The sequence below is a fragment of the Chenopodium album genome, chromosome 9, assembly GCF_948465745.1.
Source record: "Chenopodium album chromosome 9, dcCheAlbu1.1, whole genome shotgun sequence".
In the NCBI taxonomy this organism is placed as follows: domain Eukaryota; kingdom Viridiplantae; phylum Streptophyta; class Magnoliopsida; order Caryophyllales; family Amaranthaceae; genus Chenopodium; species Chenopodium album.
Window position 1 is genome coordinate 47,917,627 of NC_137842.1, and position 18,816 is coordinate 47,936,442.

The 18,816-nt window shown below is 36.0% G+C and overlaps 1 protein-coding gene and 1 long non-coding RNA gene across 4 annotated transcripts; both read left to right on the plus strand.

The window, feature by feature from the left end:
* Window positions 1-50: 50 nt before the first annotated feature.
* On the plus strand, window positions 51-7,744 carry LOC145559816 (uncharacterized). Its single transcript, XM_081621111.1, has 2 exons — window positions 51-122; window positions 6,215-7,744. The coding sequence occupies exon 2, from the start codon at window positions 6,225-6,227 to the stop codon at window positions 7,380-7,382; it is 1,158 nt and encodes a 385-aa protein (XP_081477237.1). The 5' UTR covers window positions 51-122; window positions 6,215-6,224; the 3' UTR covers window positions 7,383-7,744.
* Window positions 1,312-4,841, plus strand: LOC145558542 (uncharacterized). 3 transcript variants are annotated; one of them, XR_014092521.1, is made up of 4 exons: window positions 1,312-1,966; window positions 2,235-2,664; window positions 3,515-3,745; window positions 4,488-4,841. It is a non-coding gene; the product is annotated as an uncharacterized LOC145558542 (long non-coding RNA). The 3 variants fall into 3 exon arrangements; XR_014092520.1 differs by having other exon boundaries at window positions 1,312-1,733; window positions 1,900-2,664; XR_014092519.1 differs by having other exon boundaries at window positions 1,318-2,664.
* Window positions 7,745-18,816: the final 11,072 nt, after the last annotated feature.

Genomic DNA, 18,816 nt, shown 5'->3' on the forward strand with positions numbered 1-18,816 from the left:
TCTTAATTAACACACTATTTTTTTTCTTTCTCGTCAATATCATATATAATTAGAGCTATATTCTCATTGTTCAGGTGTAGAACTTCCTGTCAAAAAGAGAGAGAACGAAGAGGTTTAATTAGGTAAATACTTTCCCCTATTCAATATTGCATTGAAAAATTATATGCATTTGTTTCTTAATTTTTACGTTAGATAAATAATCATAATTAAATTAATCATTTAATAAAACTTCTTTTTTACTGTTTACAGAATAATTGAAAATTTAACTATTAGTAACCATCAGCAATAATTTGAAAAACAGAAGCAATTGTAAGAAATTCCTGATTCTATTGCATATGTAATCACATGAAAGTATGAAACCATTGTTCAATTATGACTCAGATAACTTACTAAGCAATGGAATTTGTATAACTAGCCTGATTTTTATAACTAGCCTGATTTCGTAAATGCATCTTTTCATTTATTTTTAAAATTAATCTTTCGTTTGAATGAAGGATAATAGTTACCTTGTTGGAGTACTATCAAATTGCTTTCAGCCATTCTATTTCTCTGTCTTATGAATATGTGATGAAATCATATATTTACTCTAAACTAAACCCTTGGTTTGCATTTAGGCTTTGCATTTGGGTCGCATTCAGTAGAGAAGGGGTAATCTACTTATGTATAAAGCTGGAATTCTTTGCATGAATGTTTGTTACAATATCCAATATAGGGAGCCATTCTCCTTGTTTTTTTTCTTTGTGACTCTTCTTTGATGATAACTGGCCAGTTGAAGATTGGTTAGCATTTAGAGCATTTGCATCTCTGTCTAAATGTTAGAAACTGTATGTTAAAAGCTAATGTACCACAAATTGGTGTAAGATCAGATCTGCAGTAGTCGGTAAATAAATATGCCCAATCCGTTTTCAAGTCTCTAACCACCTCACCTTATTAAACATAGATGCTATAATCGGTAATGTTTGATCACACATTGGTCAGTTCATTGGAAATTAGGAATACAGTTAGAGTAGCTATTGGAAATCTGTTTTCAAGTAATGCAAGTATATTTATTCTTATACAGTAGATTTTATTGTCAATTTTTCTCTTTAGGAAACATTTTCTGTCGATATTTTTATGTTGTTTCGATTAATGTCTGTAGCACTCTAGCAGGTATTTACTTGTAATGGAATTTAGTTAAAACAATAAAAATCAGTTCCAATTAGAAAGTTGGCAACTTCTTTGATTAATGGAAATGAAGTAACAAAACAGGGGGTAGCTTTAGGCTACTAATCACTAGTAGAAAAATGGTAATTGGCACCGATTTTGAAAGGGAAAAAATGGGCGGGATTTTGAAGGAAAAGTATTGCCACCGATTCAAACCGAACCGGTGGGGGAAATATTAATCCCACCGGTTCAAACCGGTGGTTTTTTTATTAGAGAAAAAAAAAACGCGCCTTTTAGCTTATTTGATCTCTTCATTCCACTTCTAAACCCTAACCTCTTCATCTTATCTCTCCTCTCTGCTCTCTCATTCTCTGACCTACCTCAGTCCCTCCGCCTCCTCTATTCTCTCTCTCTCCTCTTTCTCCTCTGCTTTTCTCTCCTAAACTGACATGCATGAAGCCACCGCCGGTCAGATGTCGAAGCCACCGCCTGCCAGATCCCTTATCCACCGCCGCTTTCCCTTTCCTTTTCTCTCTCCTTCGATCTCCTTCTCCATAACTGCGCCGCAAGCAACTCCATCGATTGCTAGGGTTTTCTGAAACTATTTTCATTCAATTTATGCAATTTATCTCCTTTTTCATTTAGTTTTTGTGAAATTTCTCAATTAATCCTGCTTCTTTTTTTTCTTATTCCGTAACTTGATGTTTAAATTTAAATTTTTGCCGACTTATTGATTATTTTTGTGCTAATTTGTAGAGGATTGCGATTAAAGGGTGAGGTACTAAGGTACTCCTTAATACGAATCAGGCTCAATTGAAATGAGGTACTCCTTGATGTTTCATTCTTGCTTCTGTTTAATGGGGTTTTTTTTTTCATCGTAATTTTGGTTTTTTATTTGCAATTATGTTGGAAATTTTGGTTTTGTATGGATTTATTTCGTAAAATTAATCAGTTTGATCCTTTATAATTATTGATTGTTGCCTCTTTGATTGTTTTAGTTGCTATTATTATGATATTTGGATGAAAAATCTCGATATTTGATGTTATTTTGTCAATTTGTTGATATAATTTATGTGGGGAAATTTGTTCAGAGCTGCAAAAATGAGTTCTTTAAAATAGTTCGGTGATTGAAGAGAAAGAGTGTTGTACTGCAGAGTGTATGACTGTTATATTTTATTATTGATCAATTCTGATTATGTAAGCAGATCTGAATTTTATGGGTATTTTTTTTAAATCTATGTATTAATCTTTGGTTTTAGTGGGTTAGAAATTTGATTGTTATATACTATTTTTAATTACTGTCATCTATTTCTTTGATTTGTGAGATTCTGCTGATCCGCTCAAATGCTCCATTTTCCTTTGAAATCTGGACTCATGGGAAATGCCCAATTGTGGTAAGCACTTGGCCGTTTATGGATGCTGTTAGGGCTGATTAGAGAGCTTTTGATGGAGGTTTCTCAGCTGTTGATGCTGTTGTTGAAGGTTGTTCTGCTTGTGAAGAACTCAGATGTGATGGTGCAGGTATAATCTTCATAAATTATCTTCATTTATAATTTTTGAGGATATTGTGTGATGTTTGTAATTCATTTATGAAATATAATTAGCTTATAAATTGTTGCAAAGTTCAAATTGGGCACCTGAGTAAAAGTAGTAATATGATGTTTTTTATTGTACTTTGTAGTATTTAGATTATAGTATGTTTTTGAATTGAATTTTTTGCTGGAGGGTGAGCTTGACATGTGTTTAGCTATCAATGTTTATATTTACTTGTAGAAGATTATGGCTTATGATTTGGTGTTTTGTATATTGTGTTAGTTTAGCTTACTGGTTGGTTTGGAAGTGTATAACTCTTGATGCATAGCTTTTATATGAGCTTCCACTATATGTTATCCCCGCTTTCGAAGAGTGAACTTGTGCTGTCAAGAGCAGTTTTTTTATTCCTTAATATTTCAGTTGTGTGGTTGCTCTGATGTTATATATAGAGAGCTTATGATTAGTGCAATGAAAACAAAAAGATAAATGCAATCATCTGAATTATGACAAGGTTAATTAAGAGGATTATGAGGTATATGACTGAAAATAGCTTAATTTTTATAAGCTTATATGTAGATTTTTGTGAAAAGTCAGTTCATTGGTGCAACTCAGCTAAAGATATAATTGTCTTCTAATAATTGATAATGCTTGTAGTTTATCTTCTAATCATGATTGGTTGTAACTTTCTTGTTTTGATGTATTTGTCCAAAATGCGTCGTCTATAATTCTTATGAGCTTTGCTTCATTGCTTCTTTCCTCTTTTGGCCCTATCTAAAGTTTTTATGCGGTTATAGATTTGGGAATATCATCTTAAAGCAAATTAATTTCCCTTTCACAGCTGGATGCTTATTGCTCTGCAATTGTTAAAAAGATTAAGGATGGTTACGGTTGAAATGGAGAAGTAAAATTTGAACCAAGTGTTGGAGCTTGGATTGGGGAATTTCCTTTGTATTTAAGGTATAATCATGAGGCTGACCCCATTGATCAAGATATTACTGGCAGTCCTGAAGTGTCTACAACAAATAAAGAAGAGCTGGCAACGACTGTCCAGGAAATTGCTAGTTATCAGGTATGATTCATTTGCTAATTTCTTTTCTTATCCTTTGATCAGGCGGTCACTCTGTAGTAGTGATGAATATCATAACCAATTATATTACATAAAGTCGCCTTTGAGGAATTTGATGGTTGAAGTCATGAATTTGATCCCATTAATTAGGGCTAATCATGTTTTGAACAGAGTATTTTTACTGAGAAACTTGAATGTTACTTGTTATATCTTATTCTTACTGATTAAAACTGATTTTTGATGATTTTCTTGTATTTTTCTCGTATGCATTTACTGAACTACTGATCAAAGCTGACCTTTGCCGATCAATATTGTTTATAGATTAATTTCATTTTCTATAATATAAGAGAACAGGCTTGTCCACTTAGGTTTTGAATTTCTGATTTGGCTGCCATTTGACTAAATCTATATGCTTAGTTTCATTGTGAGAGGCTAGAATTTTAATCAAATTTTTTAACAGCTATATCAAAACGTTTGACACCAAAAAAATGAAGAATTTTTTGGGAAGCCTTTTTCCCTAACCCTCTGTAGTTGTGTATAGATTTGTACTACCATGTCCTATCATGTAGCTGAGAATTTTTAGGCAAAGTAACTCATACTGGTGTAAATTTATTGTAGAGGTGCTAGTACTCTAGTACTGTAATCAGTGTGATTTATAATTTGCTGCTTCTATAGATTTGTTAAAGGACTCAGGGAGGAATTTTCCTTAATTGGCTCTTGTGGTTTTATTGTGGAGTGAATGCAGATTGTTTTGTCGCCTGAGGGAAAAATTGATGTGGATAGCTATTGTAGCTTCTGATTGCTATCAAGATCCTTTGGTTACTAGTCCCCCTCCTCATCTTGGTGTTTATTGTTGCCATGCGCTTTTACTCCAAGCAATCAGCTGAATAACTTTAAGGTGGCCATCTCGTGAGGAAACAAAGATGATTCAGTGCAGCTGTTCTGCTATTTTTATGCCCCAGTTTTGCTGTTTAATCTTTTATGCAATTGTTCTGCAACTGTGCAGCTTGCATATGTTACTTTTTGTGTGTATTTTTTTTTTTTGGGACAAAAATTGTAATATTCCAGCTTTTTTTATGAAAATATGTAAGTTTATACATATGTTATTGTTTATATATCAATTTAAGTGAAAAAAATGCAAAATTTTTTTTTTTTTTTTTTTTTTAATTTTTTTGGACCATTATTGCCACCGGTTTTGAATAGAACCGGTGCCAATAACCCCTTAAAAAGAAGCGGGAAGGGTTATTGCCACCGGGTAACCGGTGGCAATTCTTGTTTTTGCCACCGGTTTTGAACCGGTGGCTTTTTATTGGATTATTGCCACCCCCCAAATGCCCAGCGGTTCAAAACCGGTGGCATAGGGGGGTTTTGAACCGGTGGGGAATTGCAATTTTCTACTAGTGAATCTCTGGGTTAGCACCTTTAGGGTACCACTCTCTAGGTCTAGGTATTACAATGAACTTGCCTAATCGCCACTCCTACCCTCCCCTTGTTTATATACACATCCTGACAAAGAAAAGAACAAGACAAAAGTTGTTATTGTTGTGGTAGCTGTCAAGAGTCCCTCACTGATTTGGTGGTGACTGTCCTGCTGTCACATTCCTTGGCAGCCCTTCATTCTTTGACAGAGCATCAATCATTGGCTCCTCATTCCTTAGCTGACCTTTCTTCCTTCGCACATAAGTCACCAGGCCACGATCCTTAGGGGTCAGAGCATTCGTTACAATGTCTTTTGCCTTTAAAGATTAGTTATTGATCATTAAATTCTCTCGATATTTTTATGTTGTTTATTAGGACAATGGCTTTAGGCCATTACTCTCCAAAAGTCCTTACAATTTTCTGCCTACCTCCTCTACTTTAGTCTCTTCCTATTTATACTACTACAACTCATACATAAATGGACAAAAACCTAAATTGCTAATTTACTACAACTTGTCAACAAGCTAAAGTTACCACAGTAAAAGAGCTAATATAACAAAACATGCTCCCTGCCCATATCAGTAAACCGTTGCTCAAGTGAGAGGTGGAGAAGGCCTCTGCTTCTGCTGCTGATCCTGTTCCCCCCTTGGTCTCCTGCTATACACCAAAAAGGGCGGAGCTTGTGGGTGCATTGCAGTACCCTTTTGTATTCGATCCATTTCTGCAAACAAATTGAGGAACACAAAGAAATCAGAAAGTTGTATGTGGATTTCGACAGACTGATGCATTGATCGATATTATTAAAAACCAACTCAACAATTTAAGCTAAGAATTTTAATTGGCATACTCAGGTATACGTAGTAAATCAGTAATCTGAGTTGATTTACTTGATTATGCTCATTGATTACTGAGGTTTAGCAGAACTGTCACCTGTATGCATACTCTACTTCCTTCGACTTCATTTTCACATTTCGATTCAGAAAATTGAAACCTGTCTGATATCCTATGCTGCACACATAATTTCTGACTAGTTGTATTTGTTTCTGTTAACAGGTGCCTCGTAATGAGTTACAGAAGTAAAAGAACTGCTTTACCCCCTGGCGAGGCTCAATTTTCTTCAAATAAGCAACCCACTTCGACATCCTTACAGTCTAAGTCCAGCCATATTGCAGTGTCACAATCCAACTTTTCAGAGTCTTCTAAGCAATCCACCCAATGGGGACCATTTAGCCCTCCAACACTTGGAAGATCACAGACGTTTGGGCACATATCGCAACCAAACAAATCTTCTATTAATGCATCAAAACCCACATCTACATCATCTTCATCTGTAGCTACTGCATCAAAAGCAGGTATGCCAACTGTAATGCCATCAAACTCCCAACAAAAGATGTCATCAAAACCTCCTTTAACCTCATCACAACCTAGATCGTATCCTATGTTACAATCTGTAACACCACAAACATCACAACTCCCTCATAAAGAAACACTACAGCCTCACAAAGGAACAATTCAACCTACTAAACCATCAAAGCAGCATAAGGCTACAGAGCATCCGACTATTCCACCTTTTACTAAAGCTAAAACTGGTGCACTTCCGTCACAAAAAACAACACAAGTCCCTCATAAAGAAACAACTCAACCGACTAAAGCATCAAAGCAACCTCAAAAAGCTACCGAACATCCGAGTAAACAACCTTTTCCTGGAGCTAAAACAGGTGCACTGCTGGTGGGAGCTTCACAACAACCTATTGTCTCTTCTTTGACTGGAGCTAAATCCCAATTAGAAAGAAGAGTTGTTTCACCCCTGGAAGCTATGCAACAAACTCAAAAGAAGCATCCTATGACGTCTTCTAATTTTGGAGGTGAACCCTTGACACAACCTCAAATGAATACAACTTGTACACCGGGACTCCAAAAGGAGAAGTCTCCTGCATATATTCATGCTGAAAACAACAAGAGGTTAAATTTTGACTCTGACGAACCTGAATCTCAGTTAGAGAGTGAAGAAGAGTTGCATGAGTCAGGTGGAGTGGACAGTGGTGTGAAAAGAACAAAATTTAGACGCCGAAGTATTGTGAAAAATTGGCCAGAGCATGTCAAGTTTGATGAGGAAGAAGAGGTTGTGGCATTTGGTAAGTGTAAATGCATATTTTATATTTTGTGCTTTGTTTTTTTCCTTTTCGAATGTTTTTTTTCTTATTGTTTAAAACTGACCTAATTTCATTGTTTTCAAAGATGTCGATGAAACACGACACCTTGTGAAGGGTTCTGTTCAGCCTCGAGATGTGTGGAATGATGCACCAGGATTTAGGTACTTCGTCCAATTTAATGAATTCAACCAACCTCTTCACAAAGGTGGCTCCATCCTTGTGAGTTTTTTAGGAGACATTGCTAAACGAGAAGAATTTTGTCCCGTGGGAATTTTAAATTGGCATAAGTTGAGCTCGAATATGAGAGGCAATATTGTTAACCTTGTTCGGGTACGCCTTTTAATCGTTCACCATGAATATATAATCTTACTTTCATTACTACACTTATAATCTATTGCATGCCTGACATATGCTATGGTTCTCTGATATATGATATAATTATGAATGCCTTAATAATAACTCACATGTAGTATGATACGCTATAAGTTATATATGCTACATAGATTAATCTTAATGTAACTTTATTTGTACATTTACTTTAAGGCACATTTTCTGTTACCCGAAGGAAAGGAAATGAGGAATGCTATCTTGAAGCGTATTGGCAAAGCATGGAAAAATCATAGATATGCATTAAAGAAGGATTATTTTGATCCCGTGGAAAAAACGCGTGAGCAAAATTATGCTAGTATACCTGATGGAATCACAACTCAAAATTGGAGTTTTCTGGTTGATTATTGGCTTTCATCGTACGCCAAGGTTTGCATTTTGATTTTTACGGGAATTTTTTGTTTATAGATTAGCTCTGTATAACTGTTTTGTATGTTGTCAAGTTGTTAGTAACATTTTAGTAGGATATAATAAATGAACAATCCTAGATGTGTGATAAACATTTTGGTGGTTATGTTGTTTATGCTGATCAACTCCTCCCACAATGTCCTCTAATTCTTCATAAGCGATAACCTATGACCAGCAAATCTATAAACTTACAGTCTTATAGCTTTATAAGGAACAAATCGGAGAGAGAAAAGAGTAAAGTATACACAATGAAACAACACTAATGGACCTCCTGTATTCGCCGTTGATGCTACAACCCTTTTCCTCTATTGTCTCTCTAATAAGCTACATATTCTCTCCTTCCCTATTATCTTGCTGTTGCCAATAGTCGTTTGCTTGTGTCAGCATTGCATCCCATCAGATACAGTTAGTCACACGATAAGGTTTAGAGATCTCAAATCCATTATATTTACACAGTACACGTGTTAGTGAGAACAGAGGCTAGCTTCCATCAGACCAACTCACTACCTAATGACACAAGAAAATCTGTTATATTCTGATTATAGTGGTTTTAGTGTGATGTAACTTTATTTCTATCTCATGCTAACCATGATTTTAAATAAACAGAAAATGTCTGAACTCGGAAAAGTTGCTCGTGCGTCGCAAGTTCTCGTGCGCAAGAGTGGTGCTAAAAGCTTTGCAAATCGCAGAGCTATTCTGGTATAATTATCCTTCATTTTATTTAGTCCTAAAATCTGCATTTAGTGTTTTTTTTTTCCCTGTTTGACTATCTTACAAGATTTGGAAGAAAATGTAACTTTGTCAATTTAAAAGACTTAAAATAGCAGAAGTTAAATGTCTGATATTTGTGTGTTTCTCACATTGCAGAAAAAACAAAAAGGATATTTCAGTGAATTGGAGTTTTTTAAAAGTGTTTACAGCTAGCGAAGGAGATGGAAGCTTCAAAGAGGGCACAACATCTCGTCAGTTTGTGGTATATATACCAATGAAAATTAGTTTAACCACTAATTTATTAGCTCTTTGCCAAGTCTTATAGTTTTCTTATCATGTAACAGGAGGATGCAATCAAGAAGGTGCAAGAAAGCCTTGATAACTCCTCTTCTTCCATTCCCAAGGTTGATATTGAAAATGAAGTTTTCAATCAACTTATGTATCAAGGCGAGATCCCTAAGCATCCTCTAAATTATGGCTTTGGTGTGAAGCAAAGCGACGTCTTTGGAGTGGAAGGACATTTAAGGAAAGAAGGGTCTTACTATGTCAACAATAGTGATATGGAAGTGGAGAAGTTGAAGGTTGCACTGTTAGATATGAAGAAGCAAAATGAGGATCTTGCTGAACAAAATCAAATATTGAACACAAAATTTGATGCAGTTGGTTCTATGATATGATGGCACAAGTTTTGAAGGCAACACGTAGTGGAAATGTTTCATCAGAAGTTATAGATAATGCAATACAACTACTTGATTCTCAGGTTTGGAATAAACCATTTCTTTTTTCATCCGCTTCCTTTTTTTTTTTTAAATTTCCTTTCATTATCTGTGGCAAGATTAAAATTGCATGCATGAATAATGTAAGAGGAATTACTTAGAATTACATGCTGTGGAAATTTTTCATTAAAATCAACTTTACTTGTCTTTAAATTCCCTTACATTATCCTTAATAAGAATATTACCAGTTGAGTTAAGCACCTCAAACCATGCTTGGTATATTTAAAGAGATAAGAGAGAGGCAAGTACATATCTTATCTACTAAAAAACAAAGAAATGAAATTAATAACATGCATTTCCAGTTAATCTTATTGTTGCCGGGTTGTTGTCTTGATTTTGTTGTTGCCTAGTTGGTCTTGATTTTGTTGTTGCCTAGTTGTTGTCTTGGTTTTGTTGTTGCCTGGTTGTTCAGTTAATGTTATGGTGCTGCAGCTGTTGCTTAATTTTTCAGTTTGGTGGTGTTTTGAGCAAAGGAGCAAATTTGAGCAAAGTAATTTTTGTTTCCTTCTTCCTCGGTTATTTTGTTTGAAATTCAGCTGTGTCTTTTTGGGTGTTCATCCTAATTAATGGCTTTGCTTGTGCAGTTTTTTCACTCTTATAATGCACCATTAAGAGTTTTATGTTTTAATTTTTCTAACATAAAAAAAATTATGAAAGAAGTCAAAAGTGTATCAGTTGAGGATTGGCAGCATTGGCTGTTTTTTTAGATAGGCAAGTCTTGTTATGATGGGAACTTCCTCAAAAACTTAGTCGTGTTGGATTTGTCGCTTGGGTCGGGAGTTGTAGAGCAGAGGGTTTGTGGGTTACTGGTGGTAAAATCTGTAGGGTCTTGCTGTCTTAGTAAGATTGATAAGAAATCGTATGTAGAATCTGTTGTGAGCCTTCCCCTTTCCCTTGCTTACATTTACTGCTGCCCTTGGTGGAGAAGTGTTGTCAGCCTTTCCCTTTCCCCTGCTTCTGCTGCTACTTTCCCCTGCTGCTGCTGCTGCCTTTGTCCCCTGCTAACTGGTGGTGGCTGTGGGTTCATTGCAGGATTGCTAGTTTTAGGTGGTTTTAGGTTCGATTAAGGAGAAGTGGTGTTAGTTAGAGGCAAGTTTGTACGTTTTAGGTAAATGTTTGAAAGTTAGTCATTTTATATAGCTAGATTGATAAAGAATACAGTAAAAAAAATATTTACCATACATAGAAAATTAAAAAATTACATATGGTTGCTGCGAGAATGATGAAGTATGTTTCTGATTATGGGGAGTATGCTAGTAGGGTGTTCAAGCCCCCTGCAATGCTCACTGCTGCTGTATCTTCGTGGAAGGTTGGGTTAAAATTAATTGTGATGCTCACATTGGCCAAAGCTACAGGGCTAGGGGTCGTGATTAGAGACGATTATGGTAATGTGGTGGCTGCTGCAGTTCGAAGGGAGCATGCGGGGTGGGTTCCTTCTCTGACCGAGGCTGCTGCTTGCAAATATGGGCTGTTGTTGGCGTGCAGGTTGGGGTACATCAGAGTGATTATTGAAAGCGATGCCCAGCTTGTTGTGCGTGGTCAAGCAGCGAATGCAGGGGTTTGATCCCTTTAGTTTGCTGTTGGATGATATTTTATCTATTGCTAGTTCTTTTTCTGATTTGTCGTTTTCTCATATTGCTAGCAATGGGTTAATTACTTGTGTTGTGGAAGAAAGTGACTATTTAGTACAAAAATTCTTGTTAGCTAGGCGTATAACTGGACAATTATGTGCTTGGTTTACGTTCCTCCATGGTTAATATTTTCTGTTTAACTTCTCTAAATTTGCAATACAACTACCATACTACAATAATTGTTCACATATGAAATTTTCTTCGCAGGTTGTTGATGATGTAGGAAGCAATGGTAAAAAGTAAATGAAGAGCGTGATTTGGCTTCAAGCACTTATTATATATGTGTGGGTATTGATAGCGTTGTGTGTAATTAGTTTGAACATCTTTTTTAGGAAAATATCTATATATCTTTGTATTCAAATACTAAACTTGTTTAGTTGAATTGGATGTATAACGTTATTATGTTAACGGATTTATATATATATGTGTATATATATATGTGTGTGTGTTTTTTCTATATATAATTTACTTTTTTATGTAAATACATTTTCATCAATTATGATTTTATATATTATTATTATTTTGTTTGTTCAAAGTTTTATGTAAGTACTTCATTAACATAATTTTATCAATTTTCGTCCAAAAAAAAGGGAGGGGTGAAATAGTGACGCTTTTATGAATCAAAGTTATTGGTGGTATTTGAATTGGTGAAATAATATATCATCATTATGACACAAAAAGTGTCACAATTTTTTTAATAATGACTAACAAAAGCGTCACAATTTTTTGGGCATTAATAATGGCGGGAAATTCAGCCCCAATTTGACACACAAAAGTGTCATAATTTGATAGTAATGACTCAAAAAAGTGTCATAATTTTTTAGTAAGGACACAAAAAAGTGTCATAATAATTTAGCAATGACACACAAAAGCGACATATTATACTTATAAATTGACACAAAAAAGCGTCAAAATATTTTGCCTTCAAAAATTTTGACGCTTTTTAAAGCGTCAAAATAGAAAATTATGACGCTTTTTAAGGTCAATATATGTACAAAAAAGTGTCAAAATGTGCCTTGTTTTTATGTAGTGCAGTTTGGGCATGGGCAAACTTATGATTTGTGTTAATTATTCCATGAACTCCACATGGAAGAAAGGCATGAACGAGGTTTATGAGTTTTTCCTAAAACTCATTGGCGACTCCCTACTTGTTTCTTATAAAAAAGCGTAATGATAGAATCAATTCTAATTCAAGGTCCCCCAAACAGTCAGGAATTCAAATCCTACTACACCCTAACTAGTTTAAAGTCCTAGGATTTTAAGTGGCCATGGGAATTTAAGGAAAGTACCCCTTATGATGGTATCACCCTCCTTATAGGGCTTATGACTCTTTTTGGGTGTTTCGACTACTTGAAGAGAAAATGGTTTCTTCATAGTAGTCTTTATAGGTGTTACCTCTTCGTTAAAATGTTTATTTTGTTCTTGTTCTGTGCGTTCAAGAACTCTTCTACACATGCCTATCATATAACCTACCGTATATACGAGAAGCAACACATCTTCTTTAGTGGCCTTTTGTTGCATTGGGGACGATTCACTCATGGCATCGAAGAATACTTCTTCTTCTTCAAGGGCATGAGTTTCTTCTACTGGTTTAATTAAAGATGAGAGATCAACACCACTTTCCTCATCAGAGATAGCCAAGGAGTTAGAAAGTGGTGCACTATTAATGCTTGACTTCTTGCTTGCAGGGGCACTGGGAGTTTATTGTTGTTGATCAAGTCCTTGATTGCTTCCTTTAGCTTCCAGCAATTCTCAGTAAGAGGGCCCCTACCTTGATGGTATTTGCAGTGTGCACTAGGCTTCCAATTAGCCGTTCTCTTTTTGACTGGTGGATCCCCAAATGGTCCAATAGGAGTTATAATACCTTTTGCATGAAGACGCTCAAATGCGGTGTCATAACTCGTACCAATAGGAGTAAAGTTTCTCCTAAATGGTTTCTTTTGTCCTTGATTGTTCATGCGAGGACTTAATTCATATTAAAGGAGCTAATATTATTTGAGTGGGTGGTTTTGAAGAAGAAGGATTGTCATTCTTGTTTCCTTTCCAGCCACTGTTGGAGTTGGTGTTAGCAGCTTTTTGCTTTGTAGGGTCGTCTTCAATATTAATTCCAATGTCATAGACGACCTTGAAAGTATTCAAGTTGCTTTGATACTTGAGATGTTTGGAATATTTTTCCTGGAGATTCTTTATGAACAATCTCACAGATTCCTTTTCAATAGGTACCTCAATCATTTTAGCAGAGGTTTCCCTCCACTTATAAAAGAAAGAAGTAAAACCTTCATTCTCTTTTTGTTTAAAAGTATCTCAAGTTCCCTATGATCAGTTTCAACTTGAATATTACATTTGTACCTATCAATAAAAGCGTTTACAATGGCATCCCAAGTAGAGGTTTTCTCATTGTTAAGGGAAAAGAACCATTGTTGACAAACAGTTTCGAGTGATAAAGAAAACATAGAATGAAAAATTTTCTTATCTATCCCCTTAATGTTCACTATTGTCTCGAACCCTCTTAAGTGGAAGTAAGGATTGTCTGTTTCCTTGAACCTAGGGATGTCACTGGCATTGAAATTCTGCGGAATAATTTCCTTGTTCAGTGAGACCCTTTGTGAGCTAATGCCCTGGAATCTATAGTCATTGGATATTTTGCTCAAGCTTTCATGCATGAGCTCCATTTTTTGTTACTTCACAGGGTCATTGATTTGAAGAGCCATACTCTTCATCAATTCAATTAGGTTGGCCACGTCCTTCTTGAGTTCATTAACTTCCTCTTGAGATGTCATGATCTTCTTGGTTTTGCATTCTCGACTGATAGGTTTGTCAAAAAGGAGTAATTGAACAAATGTATTGTCTTTGATTAACCGCCCTTCCTTTCTTAACCAAGCTATGTAAATTAAACCATTTATTTGTTTTAATGACTTGACTCAAATTTGACTTTGACTTTATTGATTTTTTAAAAAAAAGAAGCAAAAATAGGGTGTATTTTTTAAGGATAATATGGTGTATTTTTAAGGATAATAGGGTGTACTTTTGAGGATTAAATAAGGATTTAAAAAATTATGGTTTAATTGGAGGATTAATATCCAACTTAATCCCCCTAAAACAAATGACGGAAATACGCGCATACAAGACTCTCTAGACATGATCAAAATGTGACATATTAGGTGTGTGTTTTAATGGTGAATGTGAGTGACATACTTTGACTCTTTTGTGAGACCATGAGACTATGGTCCTAGACTCAATTAAGGATTGAACATGATTACTGTCATTAATAAACCGATTAAACTGTTTTAGCTAATTGATTAGTCAGACTCGTCGTGAAGACTCGATAAAAAATACGGATTGTCGTCGGACGATAAGACTGTCGCCAGACGCTAAGGGTCAGCGTCACACGACAAGATTATCACTTGGCGCTAATCTCTAGCGCTTGGCAATACAGTACAGATCTCCGCGCCATTACTGGAACATTGATCAAGGACTATTTCCAGTATTTTACCCTAAAGGGACAAGCCTAAAAGTCAAGTTCAATCAATTTAATTAGACTTTAATCATTTATTAATTAATTAAATTCGCAAAGTCATTTAGTCATTAGCTAATTTATTTAAATTATTAACAAGTCAAACAAACGGTTAGGAGAAACACATATATAAAATATGCACAACAAGTAATGCACAAGGAATCATATAATCTCGATATGATGCGATGAGTTTGCAACCTAACCATGGATCTAGTTCTCTAAAGTTCAAGATATGGGTTAGTAAAAAAGGGTCCATGGGTATGTGTCCGGATGCACCGCGTGGAAGCCTTACCTTTGGAAGGTTGGCACGAGTGGATGGGACCCCGCGAGTTAAACTCGCTTCCATGGTTAGGTGAATTAAACAAACTCGGATGTACCTTCATTGCCAGGAGCATTTGATTGGGTAGATGAAGCATGAATTCCCAGAGAGTTATGGCCATATGTAGAACACATATGGGTTTCAAAAAAAGGGAAAAACTCAATCAGGACGTAAAACCGAGCAAACAGTACTAGAAAAGTAGTCGAAACAAGAAGGTAGAATTCTGGCTCGGTATTGTAAGAATTCGGCGCGAGAAAATAGCGTCTGTCGCCAGCCGCTGCCACTGTCGCCAGAAGACAAGATTGTCGCCAGGCGACAGCGCCATCGTTAAGCAGTGACTCTGTTTTCTTAGCGCTAATTCCTACATGCCTCGGCAACTTTCTGTTCTTGAATTTTCCAGTACTTTTCGTAACGTTATTTTGACTTTAGTCGTGAAAGATATTTCCCTAATTTCCTACATGTAAAAATCCTATGTTTTTGACGCATTACAGATGGTCTTTCTAATTCAAACCTTTTTATGCTTATGCTAATAATTTCAATCAAAATTACGCACATGAAATACTGATAACTTTTCGAGCGTCATCCACTCATTCTAAATCATTGCCAAAATAAATTTTAGTAATTAAAATATAAATCCTCCCCAGTGGAGTCGCCAAAAAAATAGTTGTAGGGAATATTTCAAGCATTCAACACTTGAGCCCCACTGTGATCATACACTTAAGCATGGTGGAGTCCAAGGGGAAGGAAGCTAGAGTAAAAGAGTCGCCCACATGTTTTAGGAACTTGTAAACCATTCACAGGGTGAATGTTACACCCCTTAATGATCTAGGAGATCGTGAACTCCAATAGGTCTGGAACCATGACTAGAAGTTCGGGGATGAAGGTACAAATCCAATCTAAAAGAGATTGAACCTGCCCTAATAATAGGCCTCTACTTTATTCCGATCGTATACATGTGCTCTTTCTGACTAACATGCAATCAATAGGTTTAGCCCTAAACCTGTTTATCTGTGTTGGTTGAATATTAATGCACAAATAAAACTATTATTGGCGATCACTTGAATTATAATCATATTAGCCAAAACAAGATTATTAATTATCTTATTAAGCGTGATTACAAGTACAAATTCCCTTTAAACATGCAAAAAAGGTGTGATAAAGCAATAACAATAATAAATATATATCAAGCAACAATAATAATCATCATAATCATAATAATCTCAATTTCATCAAAGCATAATAATCATGTTAATAATAAATCATAAAAATAATAGCAAGACCCTAGCCATGAGCTAACAAGATTAATAACAAACCCTAGCATGTCACTAAACATTAAAGATCAATAAGCTCTATCATGACACTAACATGATATTAGGAAAGAAATAGGAAGCATCATAATAATATTAGAAATATTAGTTAACCCTAAACATGATACTAGGAAGATCAAAACATCCTAACATGATACTAGGTGTAGACATCTAATTTTGGCCTCCTATCCCGACAGGAAGTGCAATGACGATAAATAAAACCATCTTTGTGTTGGATAGAAGTGAATAATGCTTATGGATAACTGGTTAAGCCACAAAACACAAAACAGTAGCCCAGATTAAAGAAAAAGCCAAATTAAAGGTCCAATTAACTAAACCCGATCATAATTAGGCTTAAGCCCGTGCTTAAACCCTTATAATGACGAATTTAGGAGCGCCTAGGTTAAACTTAGTGCTGCCGCAGAAAACGCCATGCGCATCTCAAAAAGTCGCGCTGGGCTGCCGCGTGCAACTAATTCGGTTGCGGGAGACACCCAGTGCAACTTTCAGAGTTGCACTGCGGAAGATTCAGAATTATTCGAAATTATACGGAAAATATAAAATCAAATCTTACCATAAAGCCGCGCGCAAGACAATTAGTTGCGCTGCACATAGCAGCGCAACTCTATAACTTGCGCTGGGATGCCGCGCGTAACTCTATCTGTTGCACGCGACACCTGCTGCGGCAGAATGATCGAAACCCTAAACCTAATCATTCCCTATAAATACGATCTTAAACCAAGGGTTCAAGAGACAGAAATTAACCTAAAAACTCTGGCGAAATAACTTGTGTACTTGTGCAACCTAGCCCTCTTGTCCTAAACACTCACCCTTTCGATACTTTGTTACTACGGTGGAGGTTCCCCAACAAGAAGGAATTTATAAGTGTGTCAAATGGAGATCTAGCAAAGGGAAGTGGTTGATTCCCGAGCACTTAGTTAACTCAGCTTTATTTTCTTGTTTAAAAGGACTTCAATTAATTAATTAGTGTTGTTTGATCACCTTTAAAATAATTAATTAATCAATTCCACATAGTATCTTGTGTTAAATAAAGATTAGAATTGAATTAAATAATTGTTGGTTGATCACCTAAGCCAAGGCGAATCTTTTTTATTTTCTTGTCCTTTTCACGAATTAAATTAAATAAGAATAACGACATTACGTTGTAATTCCTACGTGAATCAATGTTTGTAAATAAAATCAACTTACATAGTTTTAGGTATCACGTTGCATATATTGTTTGGTGATGAAATTGTAAAAAAGGAAGAGCTAGTAGAGGTCGTACTAGGGCTAGGATGACGATTCCCCTCTAAAAGGAACGTTATCTTAGTAACCTCGCTCCCGAACTCATTTCTGGTTTATAAACCAATTTAGGCATGGGTAAACTTATGATTCGTTCTAATTATTCCATGAACTCCACGTGGAAGAAAGGCATGAACGAGGTTTATGAGTTTTTCCTAAAACTCATTGGCGACTCCTACTTGTTTCTTACAAAAAAGCGTGATAATGGAATCAATTCTAATTCAAGGTCCCCCAAACAGTAAGGAATTCAAATCCTACTACACGGTAACAAGTGTAAAGTCCTACGCTTTAAAGTCGTCAAGGGCATTTAAGGAGAGTACCCCTTACGATGGGATCACCCTCCTTACAGTGGCGACTCCACTGGGGACTTAGAGGTTACATGATTAATTCGTAGTTATGGTCCAAGGTATCTAACACTAGGTTGCCTATGGGTTGTAACGAGAATTAGCTTGGATAATCTCTAGTTAGGAGCGAAACTTGAACGCATAATATCTTCCTTTTGCACAAGAGTAAAAACCAAACAAGCAACATTGCATCATTCATAAGCATAGCACACTTAAACCATTGGGGATTGGCTCATTGACTAGGGGTCGCCAACACTAGGCGTCTATCCTGAAATCAATAACAATCATCCCACCCATATCACCAACAAAATGTTGGGAGGGCGATGTCATGGGTCAACACGTTGAGTGATTGATTTATGCGTCGTTTCTTAAGGTGTGGTACCTTTGGACACCCAAGCCTTTTTTTTACCCTAGAATGGCATTGCGTGAATCTTGACTTATGACATGCTTAATGTGACTATGTGCAATGTGTTAGGATAGTCTTCTTTTTTTTCTTTTTTAGTTTGGTCTAAGTTCCCAATTACGAAGTGGTCTCTTCGTGATTTAGCGCCAAATTCAAAGGATAACATAAAAAAAAAAGTCAAGTAAAAAAAATCGAATAAAAAAAACAAAAAACCACGATGAAAAAAAAAACGATCGAATAAAAAAAAATTTACGAGCAGGTGGCGCGCGTAACTCAAGAAGTTGCGCGACCCCTCCAAGCGCAAGTAATTTCGTTGCGCGCGACAGCCACGCGCAACTGAGTTACTTGCGCGCGCCCACTGGACGAGTCAATTTTGATTTCTCAAAGAACAAATTGACTC